Source organism: Squalius cephalus (assembly GCF_949319135.1).
Source record: "Squalius cephalus genome assembly, chromosome: 2".
In the NCBI taxonomy this organism is placed as follows: domain Eukaryota; kingdom Metazoa; phylum Chordata; class Actinopteri; order Cypriniformes; family Leuciscidae; genus Squalius; species Squalius cephalus.
Genome location: NC_137123.1, coordinates 10,385,921 through 10,402,332, shown reverse-complemented (window position 1 = coordinate 10,402,332; position 16,412 = coordinate 10,385,921). Strand labels below are relative to the sequence as shown.

Genomic DNA, 16,412 nt, shown 5'->3' with positions numbered 1-16,412 from the left:
GCACTTGGGTGGGCCGCTCCTGTTTGCCAGATCTGGGCCACAAGCAGGCCATAGCAATGCCACATGTCAGCCAAGAGCAAAGAAATAAACCAGAACTGGACCTTATCTGAGCCACAAAATCTGTGTATATTAAATATGGAGTCATCTGAGCCTTAATAAGCCTGTTAACAAGCAGAATCACTGAAGGAAAGAAGAGGACAGAAAAAGAGACGAGCAGAAACACAAGAACTGCAACTGACTTAAGCCACAGCCTCAGATGAAATCAACTGAAGAGAAAAGAAGACATTAAATCTGTGAAGATCTCAGCAGAGGAGGATTAAACAACTCCACAAACAGCATTACCAGCTTCACTTATTACTAACCAGACTGACTTTATTTCTGTCAGACATCTACAGAAGTTGGTATTGAGAATTAACAGAGGTTTAACTCTAATGTGTTTCATTTGAAGTCACCATAACAGTGATTAATGTTTCCATTAGTTGGGCTCTTAACTCTTATTATTCTTATCTTTTGTCTTTTTTGGCCGCTGTGACAGTGTGTTTGTCGAACACATTTCCAGTAGCAAAGAAAGCTAAAGGGAAATGTGATCAGATGATGATGGTTACCTGTTGATGGTTTAATAATCATCATGATATAATCATATCTGATATCATTTGAATCTAAAAACTGTTGTACCATTAATATGTTCACATCACAAACCCTGTGTTACTGCAGCATGAGATCCAGCAATATAATAAAAATCAGTTAGAAGACTGTGATGTACAACTTGTGATGTAAAAATATTAATGGAACAACACAATTTTTAGAATCAATATACAATATACAGGTGTTTCAGAAACACACTGTCACAGCAGGTGATCTTCACAGATTTAATGTCTTATTTTCTCTTCAGTTGATTTCATCTTAGTCTGTGGCTGAAGTTGTAATTCTTGTGTTTCTGTTCTGTTCTTTCCTTAGGTGATTATTTTTGTTAACAGGCTTATTAAGGCTGAGATGACTTCATATTTAATAAACACAGATTTTGTGGCTCAGATAAGGTCTAGTTGTGGTTTATTTCTTTGCTCTTGGCTGACATGTGGCATTGCTATGGCCTGCTTGTGGCCCAGATCTGGCAAACAGGAGCGGTCCGCCCAAGGGCCATCATTCCACGCTGCATGTGGGCCAGATCATCTTTCCACATATGCCAGATGTGGGCCGGATATGGGCCAACACAATGTTGCTATGTGGGTTGCTGAACCACCATTTACTCACACATGATGTTTAAATTCACATTATCAGAGTATTTCTCCCCATGTTCATTGATGGACTTGCACTTGTATTCTCCACTGTCATCAGAGCTGATATTTGAGATGCTGAAGATTCTTCCAGATCCTACAATCGTTCCTCCTTTAAACCAGCTGATGTTCAGAGCAGGAGGGTTTGAGTCACTAATGCAGTTCAGAGACACTGAATCTCCCTCCACTATTTCACCAGATACACTTATTAATGCTGTGATGTTCCTCGGAGGATCTGTAAAGACAAAAAAACTGTAAAATGACATGTGGTGAGACAAATGATTGCACCAATAATCTTCCAGAAATAAAGGCATACTTACACATGATATTCACATTCACAGCAGCAGAAGCCTGAGATCCATGATTGTTTCTAGCAGAGCAATGATAGTCTCCGCTGGACTCAGACTTAATATTAGTGATGCTGTAGGTTTCACCAGATTGCAAAATCTTCCTTTTTCCTTTAAACCAGCTGATTTCTGCTGGAGGGTTTGAGTCACTGATGCAGTTCAGAGTCACTGAATCACCCTCCACTATTACACCAGATGGACTGATGGACACTGAGACGCTCCTGGGTGAGTCTGAAAAGGACAAATTAAACTCTATTCTCATGTTTCGCATTTGTTAGTACTCAAATTTGTTGATCACAGAAACCTGACAAAATTCCCAGAGCTAAATTAAATATGCTCAGAGCACTCTACTGAGCGGTAAAGTAACACTGAAGCAGTGTTAAATTTAATTAGATAAATAAAGTTTATCTGGTTAGTTATAAGTGAAGCTGGTAATGTTGTTTGTGGAGTTGTTTAATCCTCCTCTGCTAAGATGTTCAGAGATTTATTGTCTTCTTTAATCTTCTGTTGATTTCCTCTAATGCTGTGGCTAGAAGTCAGTTGTAGTTCTTGGGCCCTATTTTATTGATCTGTAACGCAAGTATCAAACGCGAAATGCAAGCAACTTTGTGGGTGGAACTTGGGCTCTGTTGCTATTATACCAGCGAGATAAATGACTCTTGCGCCCGACTCAAATCTAAAATGGGTTGGTCTGAAGTAGCTTCATTACTCATAGGTGTGGTTTGGGCGCAACGTGAAATAAACCAAATCAGAGTGTCATCTCACATTCCCTTTAAGAGCAGGCGCGCTTGTTCCATGAAAGATTGTTATTATAACGGCGGATTGGCCAGGCGCACACCAGGAGCGGTTCACAGCCGAGGAGACCGACGTTCTTGTCAGGGCCGTAAAACACAGAGAAGTGACATTGGGGATGGAGAAACACACCTAAATTAGCTTCGGTTAAACAGGCATATACTAATTTGGGTGAATGTGTAAGCTAGATTTATGCCTATTTCTTTCACATCTTCATGGACACCACAATGATTTCCCTCATGTGCTAATATTTTTCCTTGTAATTATGTATGATTTTCACAAATGGGAACTGCTGCGTCTGTGTAGATGAGAGAAGCAAAGTGTATGCACGTTGTGCACATGCTACATTATGGCCAAGCATTCGCCCTTAAAATAGCATCTGAATAACACGCCACTGACTTTAGACTAGGTTTTTCCTGGTCAGTGGCGGAATTGTTTTCTGAAACTGCAAAATAGCACCAGGGAACGTTTGCGCCAGAACACGCCTCCTCTTTTCGCTGAACCGCCCATGGAGCGCAAGTTCATTCCCTAATTAACCGATGTGCGTCTGGTGCAAAATAGGAATGATACATGCGTCTGTGTACAAAGTCAGTTGCGCTGGGTGCAAGATAGGGCCCTTAGTGTTTCTCTTTCCTTCAGTGATTCTGATTGTTAACAGCAGGTGTTCATCATTCATGCTCATCATCCCTTAATTAATCACCTAATTATCTCATTAACTTTAACACTGCTTCCACTTTACCATATGTGTTATGGCTAATGTTGATTATACAATGGGGGTTTTGTAGCGCACTGAACCATCATTACTCACAAAATATGTTTAAAGTCACATTATCAGAATATTTCTCTCCATGTTCATTGATGGACTTGCACTTGTATTCTCCACTGTCATCAGAGCTGATCTTTGAGATGCTGAAGATTCTTCCAGATTCAACAAATGTTCCTCCTTTAAACCAGCTGAAGTTCAGAGCAGGAGGGTTTGAGTCACTGCTGCAGCTCAGAGTCACTGAATCTCCCTCCACTATTACACCAGATGGACTGATGGACACTGAGACGCTCCTGGGAGGGTCTAATAAGAAGGGTCATAAAAAAATTGTGCAACTAATTATTGATGAAAATCATTAATCATTAAACATGCTGGGATGTTCTACAGCATCTTGTTTTTTATAATAAACTCACACATGACGTTTAAAGTCACAGTATCAGAGTTTTTCCCTCCATGTTTATTGATGGACTTGCACTTGTATTCTCCACTGTAATCAGAGCTGATCTTTGAGATGCTGAAGACTCTTCCAGATCCTACAATCATTCCTCCTTTAATCCATCTGATTTGTGCAGGAGGGTTTGAGTCACTGATGCAGTTCAGAGTCACTGAATCTCCCTCCACTATTACACCAGATGGTCTGATGAACACTGAGATGCTCCTGGGAGGATCTGTAAAGACAAAAAAAAAAAAAAAAAAAAAAAAAAAAAGTGTCAAATGACATGCAGTGAGACAAATCATTGCAAAAAAAATCTTCCAGAACTGGTTAAACATAAAGGCAGACTTACACATGATATTCACATTAACAGCAGCAGAAGCCTGAGATCCATGTTTATTTCTAGAAGAGCAATGATAGTCTCCGCTGGCCTCAGACTTAATATTAGTGATGCTGTAGGTTTCACCAGATTGCAAAATCGTTCCTCCTTTAAACCACGTAAAGTTCAGAGCAGGAGGGTTTGAGTCACTGATGCAGTTCAGAGTCACTGAATCTCCCTCCATTATTACACCAGATGGACTGATGGACACTGAAACGCTCCTTGGTGAGTCTGAAAAGGACAAAAGAAAACTCTGTACTCATGTTTTGCATTTGGTAAAGAACAAATATGTTGATTACTGAACTATCATTAACTCACACATGACATTTAAGGTCACAGCATCAGAGTTTTTCACTCCATATTTATTGATGGACTTGCACTTGTATTCTCCACTGTCATCAGAGCTGATATTTAAGATTTTGTAGATTCTTCCAGATCCTACAATCGTTCCTCCTTTAATCCAGCTGAATTTCAGAGCAGGAGGGTTTGAGTCACTGATGCAGTTCAGAGTCACTGAATCTCCCTCCACTATTACACCAGATCCACTTATCAACACTGAGACACTCCTGGGAGGATCTGTTAAGACAAAAAAAAAAAAAAAAAGTTTAAAATGACATGCAGTGATAAATCATTGCAAAAATACTCTTGCAGAAATAAAGGCAGACTTACACATGATATTCACATTCACAGCAGCAGAAGTCTGAGAACCATGATTATTTCTAGCAGAGCAACGATAGTCTCCGCTGGACTCAGACTTAATATTGGTGATGCTGTAGGTTTCACCAGATTGCAAAATCTTCCTTTTTCCTTTAATCCAGCTGATTTCTGCAGGAGGGTTTGAGTCACTGATGCATTTCAGAGTCACTGATTCTCCCTCCATTATTACACCAGATGGACTGATGGACACTGAGATGCTCCTGGGTGAGTCTGAAAAGGACAAAATAAACTCTTTACTCATGTTTCGCATTTGTTAGTCCTCTCTTTAGAACATGCGTAGTATTATTGTACCATGGTGCTTTAATTTTCTCTCTGACCTTTTTTAATTTAATGGGTGCAACAACATCCAATGTTCTAGAGAGAATGGTCCTCATAGTGCTAGTTAGTTCTTCTAGTTCATCTGTTTGTTTAGGTTTGTTTAGGTTCAGGCAGCAGCTGAGACAGATTAGATAAGCAATTTGAGAAATTATCTGTGGTGGATGGAAGGATTGTTCTGCCTGGTCGATAATGCGGCGCAGCATGACATATTACAGCAGTACGTAATATGCAAGTTACCAAGTAATGGTCAGTGACATCATCACTTTGTGGAATGATATCTATATCGGTTGTATCGGTTCCATATGATATAATTAAATCGAGTGTATGATTAAGACGATGAGTTGGTCTGGTGACGTTTTGCTTGACCCCAAAGGAATTTAATAAATCTATAAACGCAGTCCCTAACGCATCATTTGAATTATCTACGTGTATGTTAAAATCTCCAACAATTAATGCTTTATCGACATTGACCAATAGATCTGAGAGAAAATCTGCAAACTCTTTTAGGAAATCAGCGTAAGGCCCAGGCGGTCTATATACGGTAGCCAAGGCTAGAGATAATAGGGATTTTTTTCTAACATCTAAGAGCGTTACATTTAGTACAAGTACTTCAAATGAAATAAACTTATAACCCGTTTTCCTGAGTAACATTGAGAATATCTCTATAGATTGTTGCAACACCACCGCCATGACCAATCAGACAGGGTTCATGCTTATAGGAGTATCCAGATGGAGTAGACTCATTTAGAACGAAATAATCATTTGGTTTAAGCCAGGTTTCAGTAAGGCAAAGTACATCGAAGCTATTATCTGTGTTCCGAACCACAGTTCCGACGCGCTCGTCACCATTCAGAATCTCGGGAATGCGAGCAGCAATTTCAGAAACACGAGCACCAGGAAAGCAGTGACTGTGCATCTTACTTTTACCTAACGTAAAAGTTTTCGCGAAGAGGGGAGAAGCGGTTTTGTGTGGATAACTCAAAAACCGGGAGGGTCGGAGAGAGTCTTCTTGGTTTTACACCTGATTCGCGTCTTCCGCTGCGGAACCATCCAGGCTTTGTAGTGGCGTGTTGGAGCCGGAGTGAACGAGACCATGGCTGATCGCGACCTCGGCGCTTGGGACCGATGCTGAGTAATGCACGGAGTAGACGAGGTCGGAGTCAGCGGGTTAGTAACGTTAATCACTGATTTGTGTGCATCGGCGAGTGATGTTTCAAGAGCTAACCACCGGTCTATCAGCTCGGCCTGTCTCACTAAAAGGTCGTGGATCTGTTTCTCAACAGCTTCCAGCTCAGACTGCAACGCGTGCAGCTCAAATGTATCTTCACCTGCACCAAGAGGTAGACTACTTACATCTGATATATTCGGCATGTTTGTTTGTAAGTGAGTGTGGAGAAGACGCATTCAGCCGTGATCCACGGACGTAACCTATAAAGCCCCTTTCACACAGAGATTCCGGAAAATACACGGATAAAGTGACCCGGGATTTGACCCGGGTTCGTTTGATTTTGGTTCATTCACACTGCCAGTGATTTTCCGGAATCAGAGAGCGCGTTCACACACAACCCGTGTATGTCCCGGAAAGACACGTGACATTGATGTGACTTGTAATGTCTCAGCAGCGTCTTCAGTTTGCTTATGAGCTGCGATTTCTCTCTTGAGAAACCACGCTTGTGCATTTATTTCTCTGATTCGATCATAAACTTGCGCATTACATACCGCTTCACAGCTGGCGAACTATCCCGCCCTTCAGCGTCATCACTGCGACACGGCATTATTACGGCTTTTGTTCACACAGCGTGCGTTCCGGGACTGAACACGGCAATGTTACTAGGTCCCCAACCCGGCATCGATGCCGGCATCGATGCCGGCATCAATCCCGGGTCGTGTTTGCGTTCACACAGAAGGCGTTCCGGCAATTTGCCGGCAATTTCCCGGGTTCAATGCGCTGTATGAAAGGGGCTTAAGAGTATCCGGCGTTGGATCACTAATAGGCTTGAGACGTGTCTGCTCAACAGTCCGCGTTGTAACTATGAGGTTTGAGCAGTAGTGCTTCTCAGTGAGGAAAAGTAGAAAATGTTCGTTGTAAGTGAGTTTAAAGGGAAAAATCAAGAATTATAAATCAAATCGATAGAGCTCCAAAGACAACAACGCGTTCAGACGCGATGCATGCGCATTCGAATTCCGTAAGAGGAGTCATAAGAGGAAATATATACAAGGATTTTGCAATGTGTTGAATACGAATGGCAAACATTAAGAAAACAATTTCACAATAAGTATTAGAGAAGCTCATATTCGCGTGATTGCATTTAAGCAGCTTTGTTTCCATGGCGACAGGGTTTCGAGAACACGCGCTGTAAACCTGCACGGCTTTTTAAAAACATGTCAAGCTCACGTCCGCACTTTGAATGCAAGTGGCTCTCCAGATAAAAGGCTGAACAGGAAAAAGGGTATAAGTGGGTCTGTCGAATAAATAATGATGAATGTGAGGCAAGAGAAGCATTTATAATGTTAGTAACATTATAATGTTAGTATGATTTTAACATTACAAATTGTCATAATTTATTAATAAAAGACATTTTTCCAAGCCTGATTTTAGCCTCTGATTTGAATGCTCTGTTTGAAGGGTCGTGTCTGCTGTGAGACTTCAGTGTAAATGCCCACTGCTGTGATTCGCTGACATGTTTGCAGATGAAATAGCTAGTATTACATGTGGAACTCTCTGTAAAACTTTTAATATGTTTTTACTATTACCGCTTTTGAGATTAAGGAATCGTGAACAGTATTGATCATAATGATCTATTCCCATCGCATAAAAGGTTGCAGTGATGAGCATTGAGAAGAGGACAGACAGTCTGTTGATCGCATATGAAAAGATCTTATCATTGCAATGCAATTTCGGCACTCTCACAAATGCTTTCACCAGAGGTGTAAAGTCCAGGGGCCTCATTTATAAACGTTGCGTACGCACAAAAGAAGGCGTACACCGCTCTCTACGCAATAATTGGTATTTATAAAAAGCAAACTTGACGGGAAAATGTGCGGTCCTTGACGCAAGGTCTGACCCAGGCGTATGCACAAAAACGGGTGAAATGAGAAATGGCGACACCGTCGGCAGAATGAAGAAACACGTGAAAGTGTGTGAAACTGTAGAAACTGTAAAAGAAATGGCAATACTGCCTCTCATAAATAACATGAAGTCAAACTGGGAGAGGTGGCAGTGTGGAGGAGGTGAAGGGAGGTCAGGAGGGATGGGAAGAAGAGGGGCCTTGGTAGGTGCTGGAGTATATACTGGGAGGTCAGATACAGAGGATAGAGATTGGTGAATGATGTTGATTTTGTCAGTGAAAAAGTCGAGGAATGAATTGCAGAGATCCGGAGTAGAGGTAGGGAGGGTGTTGGTCCGAGGCTTGATGAGGTTGTTCATTGTGGAGAAGAGGGTTCTGGGGTTTTGACAGGGGTTGGTGAGGATGGTGGAGAGGTAGGCAGATTTGGCAGCAATGAGGGCGTCTTTGTAGGCAGTGAGGTGGAGTTTATAGGCTTCACGGTGGACTGTGAGAGATTTTTTTTGTCAGATGTTCAAGTTGGAGGCCAGTTTGTTTCATTTTCCGCAGTGCAGGTGTATACCAGGGTGAAGAGGTGTTAAAGGTGCTCTAGGTAACTTTTTAACCTTAACTGAACAGCTTCGGAGTCAGTGGAATGGTTATATTACTTATTTCGGGTTGAATGGTGGTGGTTTCGCACCCCCCTGGTGCCCGAGAGCGGAAAAAACTCACTTGCAACTTTGGGACGCGGGTCGGTGTCAGGAAGTATCGCGTGATATCAGGTCTCGCGATGTAACGAATTGCTTGACGGCACTGCACACGTACACGCCCCTATTCAAGCACCGGCGGGCTAGCTATAAGCAAAGGGCAACGATAGATTGAGTTATGGCTGAGGCTGAGCCTGTAAAAAAGAAGCAGAAAGCTAGGAAATCTCTGTCGGAGGACCAACGAAAGAGGAAACGGGAGACTGACCGAGCAAGAAGTCAGACTCGAGTAAATATATCGGACCGGCTTTTTCAGAATGGTGAGAACTGAGAGAAACAGAAGCCTGCAAAACGGATGCTGATCCTGCTGTTGCACTTGTAAGTTAAGTATCTTTGGAATAAACTGTGTTTAATATTTAAATTTCAAGTAATTGTGACCTCAGGATGTTTGCTATTGTCTGTAAAGGTTTTTATTATGATCGCTGTCTGTTAGGGGGGGCTTACTAGTACGCTAGATACTATAACTTTGATGTTAGCATTGTCATAGCAAACACGTTTGATTTCTGTAGTTGTTTGGCCGTTCCTCTGTCGGTTTTATTTGTGTAACTTACACTTTTATTTTATGTCACTAAGTCAACGCGTCTGATAGTAGGCAATATCAGACGCGCAAAATGTTGCACATATCATGATCGAGCTAGAAAAAACGTTCTGATGTTTTCTTAGACAAGCAAAGGTAAACCATCATTCTACCAGATGAACTTATAGACCTTGCTAATATAACTTTAGACAAATATTAGCCTCCGATATATATATTTTTTTTATGCTCATGCCCATTCTCCCAAAAACAAACAAACAAACAAACAAACACGAAAGCAGTAGTTCGCCTCGTTCATATCGTTCGTTCCCGGTAAAAAATACTAGTATGCATGACAACACAATAAATAAAAAAATCGCCATCAGTTGGAAAGAAAGTATTGCTTTACTTGCCTCGGTAGACATAACTGGTTTTGAAATAGCCGTTCCTCTGCTCAGCTAGGTTGACAGCTGATCAGCTGGGTTGCTCGTGGCAAGGGGGAGGGACAACAGTTCGTTTTTACGACAGAGTGTTTGAAAGCATTATACTACCAGACACTAGGGGGAGCTCGTAGAGAAAAAACACTCAGACTTGCATAGTGTCCCTTTAAAGGTGACGTTTTTTTTTTTTTTTGGAGAAGGCTGGGGCGTGGGGTTGGAGAAGGGATGGTGAACCGTATCAATTTGTGATCAGAGAGCGGAAAGAAGCATGGATGAAGGTTGAGCACTGGTTGGTTTGTGGAGCATACCAGATCAAGGATGTGTCCTTTTTCGTGGGTGGGGAATGTGACATGTTGGGTGAGAGTGAAGTTGTCCAGTAAAATGGTTAATTCTGATGACAGCTTGCAGGTGGGGGAGTCTATGTGGATGTTTAAATCACCGAGTAGCAGCAGACGTGGAGAAAGAGATGAGACTAGTGTGAGAAGTTCAGTAAAATCAGAGAGGAAGGAGGGATTTGGTTTAGGTGGCCGGTAAATGAGGATGACTGTCATGGAGGAAAGAGCTTTGAAGGCAAGATATTCAAACGATGATACTGAGGGGAGGGTGAGTTCTATGATCCAGAAGTTCTGATTGAAAATAACGGCGAGGCCACCTCCACAGCGGGAGGGGCGGGGTTTGCAGATGTAGTTGTAGCCAGGGGGGGTTGATTGATTGAGGGAGAAGAAGTCATTAGGTTGTTGCCAGGTTTCAGTGAACAGAAGGAAGTCCAGAGTGTTGTCGAGGATTAGTTCATGGAGGGCAGGGGGTTTATTATTGAGCGATCGGGTGTTGAGGAGGGCAAAGTTGGCATGGTGAGAGGGTGGTGGGATGAGAGCAGGCTGGAAAGATCTGAGATTGTCCTGGTTAGCAGTGCGTGTGGACGGTGGGGTATTGCAGTTGAGGGGGGACATGGAATGGATTTGCAAATGATTGGAGAATAGGTGTATCTGAAGTGCGGATAGCACTGTAGTCCAGTACGGGTTTTCTGTGCAGCCAGACGGTGCGTTCGGCCCTATGTGATCCAGCGGGGGAAGCATTCTGATGACGTGAGAGAGGTGCGACAGAGCGTGCAGGTGACCAGATGGATGGAATGGATTGTCCGTGGTGAAAGTAAACAAACTTGCGGCGAAAGCTTCTGTGGATGTAACGGGGTCTACGTAGAAGTCCGAGCTGTTTGATGACTGGGATGCAGGATGGAATGAGGTAGTTGATTAGTTCGACCAGTTGCAGAGTTGAATATTTGAACATGATGCCGAGCGAATGGACTGAGAGCGCCGTGATAGCAGTTAGCCGTGAACTAGGGGCACAGAGGTGGATAACTTATGTGAGTGCCAAAATGATCCACGGCTCGAAGACGGCTCGCATCTGGTGGAGGTTGCCTGTGAGAAGGAGGTAGGCAATCGGGTTAGCCGCTGTAGAAGCTAGGATTAGCCGCCATGCATTGAATGAACGAGGGCAGCCAGTTGCGGCTAATCGATGAGGCGACAGTCCGGTCGAGGAGCCCAAGCGGCTTCGGAAATCAGCTGAGAGGCTGTCCAGAGGTAGAGAGGCTGTCCAGAGGTAGGGGTACAGCAAACACAAATAAACAGGAAGAAGAGGGGCAATAGTGGACAGAGAAGCGCCCAATAAACAGCGCCAGCGTCCTCTCACGTCGATCACGGTATGTTATGTTTGTCATACATCTACAAAAGTTTTTGAGATTCAACAGAAGGTTAGACGGTAATGTTTTATGGAATTTTTCGTTTCAAGTCACCATTGTGTGTTTGATTTAGTTGGTCTCTTGACCCTTTTTTTAATGTCAGTTTTCCATTGACTGTTCCAACATTGTACTTATAAATCACATTTGTTACTGCAAGAGAAAACCTGCTCACAACATGTTGTAATGATGACATTATCATCATGTTGTGACCTGATTCACTGATGTCATTCAGAGTCTAAAGTTTTGGCTATATGCTTAATGTTTCATGTTAGTATTGGTAACGTCTAGCCCTGAGAATTTACAGTTTGAGATCAAAAAGCAATATGAACAATTGTGAAAAAAACTGCACAAAAACTGTTGTCTTTAGACACACAGACATCTAGAATCAGCATATGAATCTCAACAATGGTGACAATAAACAAACTAGTGACAAACAGGTCAACTCTGAACATCACAAAACAAGCTACTAAAGTCAGAACAAAACAATAGCAAAATAAAAGCAAACAGGAAAAAAACAATGAAAATTACAAGACAATTCAGCTGCATAATTTATTCATGCTGCAATGCATGATGTAAGCAATGGATTTGTTTTGATTGGTGGTTCCCATCATGCACTGCAACATGAAGCATTTGTGTGATTGTCACCATTGTTGAGATTCATATGTTGATTCTTGATGTCTGGGTGTGATTTTCAAAATGCTTAGTTATTTTTAAGCTTTGCTAGAATTAACTACTGTAATGCATATGAATTAAAAATTTGTAAAATCAGTTAGTAATGCTGTTTGAGTGAATCAAGCCATTACAAAATTGTATTTCCATCATCAGAACATAACTATCATGACCTGGGCTTCATTTCCCGAAATAATCTTAAAGGGATACTTCACCTCTGGGAAGATGAATGTGTATTTAAAATAGGTCATTTAAGTAGAAGAAATGTGAAGAAATTTTTGGAAAATGTATTTTTGGCTTATGTGGATGAAAGACAACAACTCCCAGAATGCACTTGCTTCGCTGCCTTAGGAGGCCACGCCTACCGGTAAGAGTGCGCAGTTTAAAACAACAAAGCTAGCCTACGTGATGAGTTTGCGAGGGATTAGAGATCGTCCAAAATGTCCGGGATTCGGCTTTTGCGTTCTACAGTCAGCATTCATTCATCATGTTTACTGTGGCGAGCAGGACGAGGCTGACGGCCACGGGAGAACAGCGCGAGGCCGGTGGCATGATTACTGAGACGCGCCGGGTCTCCCATCTCTCACGGAGGAGCGGGAATTTTTCTTAGCAATGGTAAAACGCACATCAACCGATCACTTGTTTAGCGTTCATGTAAACACTACATTCAAATTCACCAATCGGAATGAATTCAGTTAGATTGAAAGGTGTGCATGTAACGTTAAACAATGAATGGCGACCGCAGAAAGCAAAAGCTGAATCCCGTACATTTTGAACGATCTCGCCCGCCGGACAAGTCCGGGGAAAGGAGGATGGTTACTTACTCAGCTTTCTCCTACTATTCAGCTTTCTCCACAGAACAAGAGCCTGCTAGCTTAGCTTCCAAAGAAAGACGGCTGACACTGTGTACATTCTGTGAGTGAGATCCCACCCTCTATGGGCGGGCTGAAAACATGCGGAACAACGCCATCTACTGGCTGTAGTCTTTAGCCTCTGTCCAGAAAATCCTCCGATGACGCAAAATGACGATTTTTGCGTCATCGGAGGATTTTTTCCAGACAAAAAATACATAAATCTCTTGTCTCAGGGGGATATGAGGGTGGAAAGCATGGTAATTCGAAAATACTACAGGTTTTCTACTAATACAAAGCTTAATGCTAAATCCTGAAGTAACCCTTTAAGCATAACTTGATTGTAGAACAATTGCAACAAATGTTCTGTACACTGCTTCAGTGTTCATCTTAACACCCTGTAGTTAGACCTATATGTACACCGAGGAGTGTTAATTTAACACTGGGGAGTTTGCTGTGTGTAATCTTTTATCTCAACAACATTCCTAAAACATCCTCAAAATGTTACAGTTAAAATGTTATATCTTAGTTTACATTTATCTTATAGAAACATTATTTGAAATGAGAAAACATCCTTAAAACATTCTTTGAACATCAAGGGAATGTTAGCCAAAGTTCTGATAATGTTCCCTGCTAGCTGGGAAACTATACATGTTTTGCATTTGTTAATCCACTACTTTGTTGATCACAGTTACTGAACCATCATTAACTCACACATGACGTTTAAAGTCACAGCATCAGAGTTTTTCTCTCCATGTTTATTGATGGACTTGCACTTGTATTCTCCACTGTCATCAGAGCTGATCTTTGAGATGCTGTAGATTTTTCCAGATCTTACAAACGTTTCTCCTTTAAACCACGTAAAGTTCAGAGCAGGAGGGTTTGAGTCACTGATGCAGTTCAGAGTCACTGAATCTCCCTCCACTATTACACCAGATGGACTGATGGATGCTGAGACACTCCTGGGAGGATCTGTAAAGACAAAAAGTGTAAAATGACATGCAGTGAGAAGTTATTGCACAAAGAACTGATTAAAAAATAAAGGCAGACTTACAGATGATATTCACATTCACTGCAGCAGAAGTCTGAGATCCATGTTTATTTCTAGCAGAGCAATGATAGTCTCCGCTGGCCTCAGACTTAATATAAGGTATGCTGTAGGTTTCACCAGATTGCAAAATATTCCTTTTTCTATTAAACCAGCTGATTTCTGCAGGAGGGTTTGAGTCACTGATGCAGTTCAGAGTCACTGAATCTCCCTCCATTATTACACCAGATGGACTGATGGAGACTGAAACGTTCCTGGGTGAGTCTGAAAAGGACAAAATAAACTCTATACTCATGTTTTGCATTTGTTAATCCACTGATTTGTTGATCACAGTTACTGAACCATCATTAACTCACACATGACGTTTAAAGTCACAGCATCAGAGTATTTCTCTCCATGTTCATTGATGGACTTGCACTTGTATTCTCCACTGTAATTACAGCTGACATATGAGACTCTGAACATTCTTCCAGATCTTACAAACTTTTCTCCTTTAAACCACGTAAAATTCAGAGCAGGAGGGTTTGAGTCACTGATGCAGTTCAGAGTCACTGAATCTCCCTCCACTATTACACCAGATGGACTAATGGACGCTGAGACACTCCTGGGAGGATCTGTAAAGACAAAAAGTGTAAAATGACATGCAGTGAGAAATTATTGCACAAAGAACTGATTAAAAAATAAAGGCAGACTTACACATGATATTCACATTCACAGCAGCAGAAGTCTGAGATCCATGTTTATTTCTAGCAGAGCAATGATAGTCTCCGCTGGCCTCAGACTTAATATTAGTGATGCTGTAGGTTTCACCAGATTGCAAAATATTCCTTTTTCCTTTAAACCAGCTGATTTCTGCAGGAGGGTTTGAGTCACTGATGCAGTTCAGAGTCACTGAATCTCCCTCCATTATTACACCAGATGGACTGATGGACACTGAGACTTTCCTGGGTGAGTCTGAAAAGGACAAAATAAACTTTATACTCATGTTTTGCATTTGTTAATCCACTAATTTGTTGATCACAGTTACTGAACCATCATTAACTCACACATGACGTTTAAAGTCACAGCATCAGAGTATTTCTCTCCATGTTTATTGATGGACTTGCACTTGTATTCTCCACTGTCCTCAGAGCTGATCTTTGAGATGTTGGAGATTCTTTGAGATCCTACAGCCGTTCCTCCTTTAAACCAGCTGATTTCTGCAGGAGGGTTTGAGTCACTAATGCATTTCAGAGTCACTGAATCTCCCTCAACTATTACACCAGATGGACTGATGGAGATCACAGGTTTCACTGGAGGATCTACAGATGTCAGGTAAAAGTATTTATCAGAGATGGCTGGTGGAAAATGTTCTAGGAAAGGCTGCAGTTGGTTATTATTGGACAATTTCAGCAAACATCTCAGTTTAATTTTTCACTGTTTAAGGCTAAAACACATCCTTGTGTAGGATGTGAGGGAAGGTTGCAAGGAAATAAAGTGAAGATGGAGGAATCGAGGGAAAGTTTATGGGTGCTTCTCAATATTCAAATTGATGCTTCCTCGTTTCCTCGCTCCTCCGTCCTCCAGCCTGTGACCCAGAAACTGATCAAATTCAGCATCTTGAAGGACATCTCAATTCTCTCAATTCCCTAAACATGTCACAATCATTTTTATTTATGCTTTACCTTTGCAGTTTAAATAAATTATATATCAAACATATATCAACAGGGCATCTTGCTTTATCTTTATTCTTTATGAATTTCTTAAATAACCAAACTTTAACAACATAAGGGCAGATCCCTTGATCGCAGCTGTTGACGCTTTAAAGTGACGCTCCAGTGATCAAGAATATTCCAATATACAAATAGAGCGCTTCTTATTTCTTATTTGTGTTTCCTCGTGTCTCAGTTCCACCCCCTGTAGTGGTGCTTGTTGCTCAGCGGTGAACACAGGGATTGTGGCAAAGGGACGTAACTTCTCCCTTCCCTCCTTCAGGGAACAGGAGTTATATTAGTAACCTAGACGTTCCCAATCAGTCATCACTATGAGTTACGTCAGTGATTGATGAATTGGGATCTAGGGCTGGGCGATATATCGCATGACATTGTTAGGCGCATCTCACCAGTAAAGCCGGTTCCTTGATTAGTAATAAATCGCCATCACCTGCTTTCAGATGTTAACAAGCAGAATCACTGAAGGAAAAAATCACAAATTGTAAGTTACCATTATGGCGATCAATGTTTGCTTTAGTTGGGCTCTTGACCCTTATATATTCACTTTAAAGTTTGTTTGTCTGCTGTTATTGATTTATAACAGTCAAATGAACAAAGTAAAGTGTGATC

At 41.7% G+C, this 16,412-nt stretch overlaps 1 protein-coding gene across 9 annotated transcripts in view; it reads right to left on the bottom strand.

Moving 5' to 3' along the window:
- LOC307152024 (hemicentin-1-like) overlaps positions 1-16,412 on the bottom strand; it is a 258,180-nt gene that overhangs the window by 9,570 nt on the left and 232,198 nt on the right. For all 9 annotated transcript variants that reach the window (XM_079860382.1, XM_079860387.1, XM_079860385.1 and 6 more), the window contains 12 exons: positions 15,138-15,392; positions 14,788-15,045; positions 14,448-14,705; positions 14,098-14,355; positions 13,758-14,015; positions 4,658-4,915; positions 4,307-4,564; positions 3,962-4,219; positions 3,590-3,844; positions 3,222-3,479; positions 1,595-1,852; positions 1,252-1,509 (listed from right to left, as the gene is read on the bottom strand). In XM_079860382.1, coding sequence (XP_079716508.1) covers positions 1,252-1,509; positions 1,595-1,852; positions 3,222-3,479; positions 3,590-3,844; positions 3,962-4,219; positions 4,307-4,564; positions 4,658-4,915; positions 13,758-14,015; positions 14,098-14,355; positions 14,448-14,705; positions 14,788-15,045; positions 15,138-15,392 — 3,090 coding nt within the window. The remainder of the gene's footprint in view (positions 1-1,251; positions 1,510-1,594; positions 1,853-3,221; positions 3,480-3,589; positions 3,845-3,961; positions 4,220-4,306; positions 4,565-4,657; positions 4,916-13,757; positions 14,016-14,097; positions 14,356-14,447; positions 14,706-14,787; positions 15,046-15,137; positions 15,393-16,412) is intronic.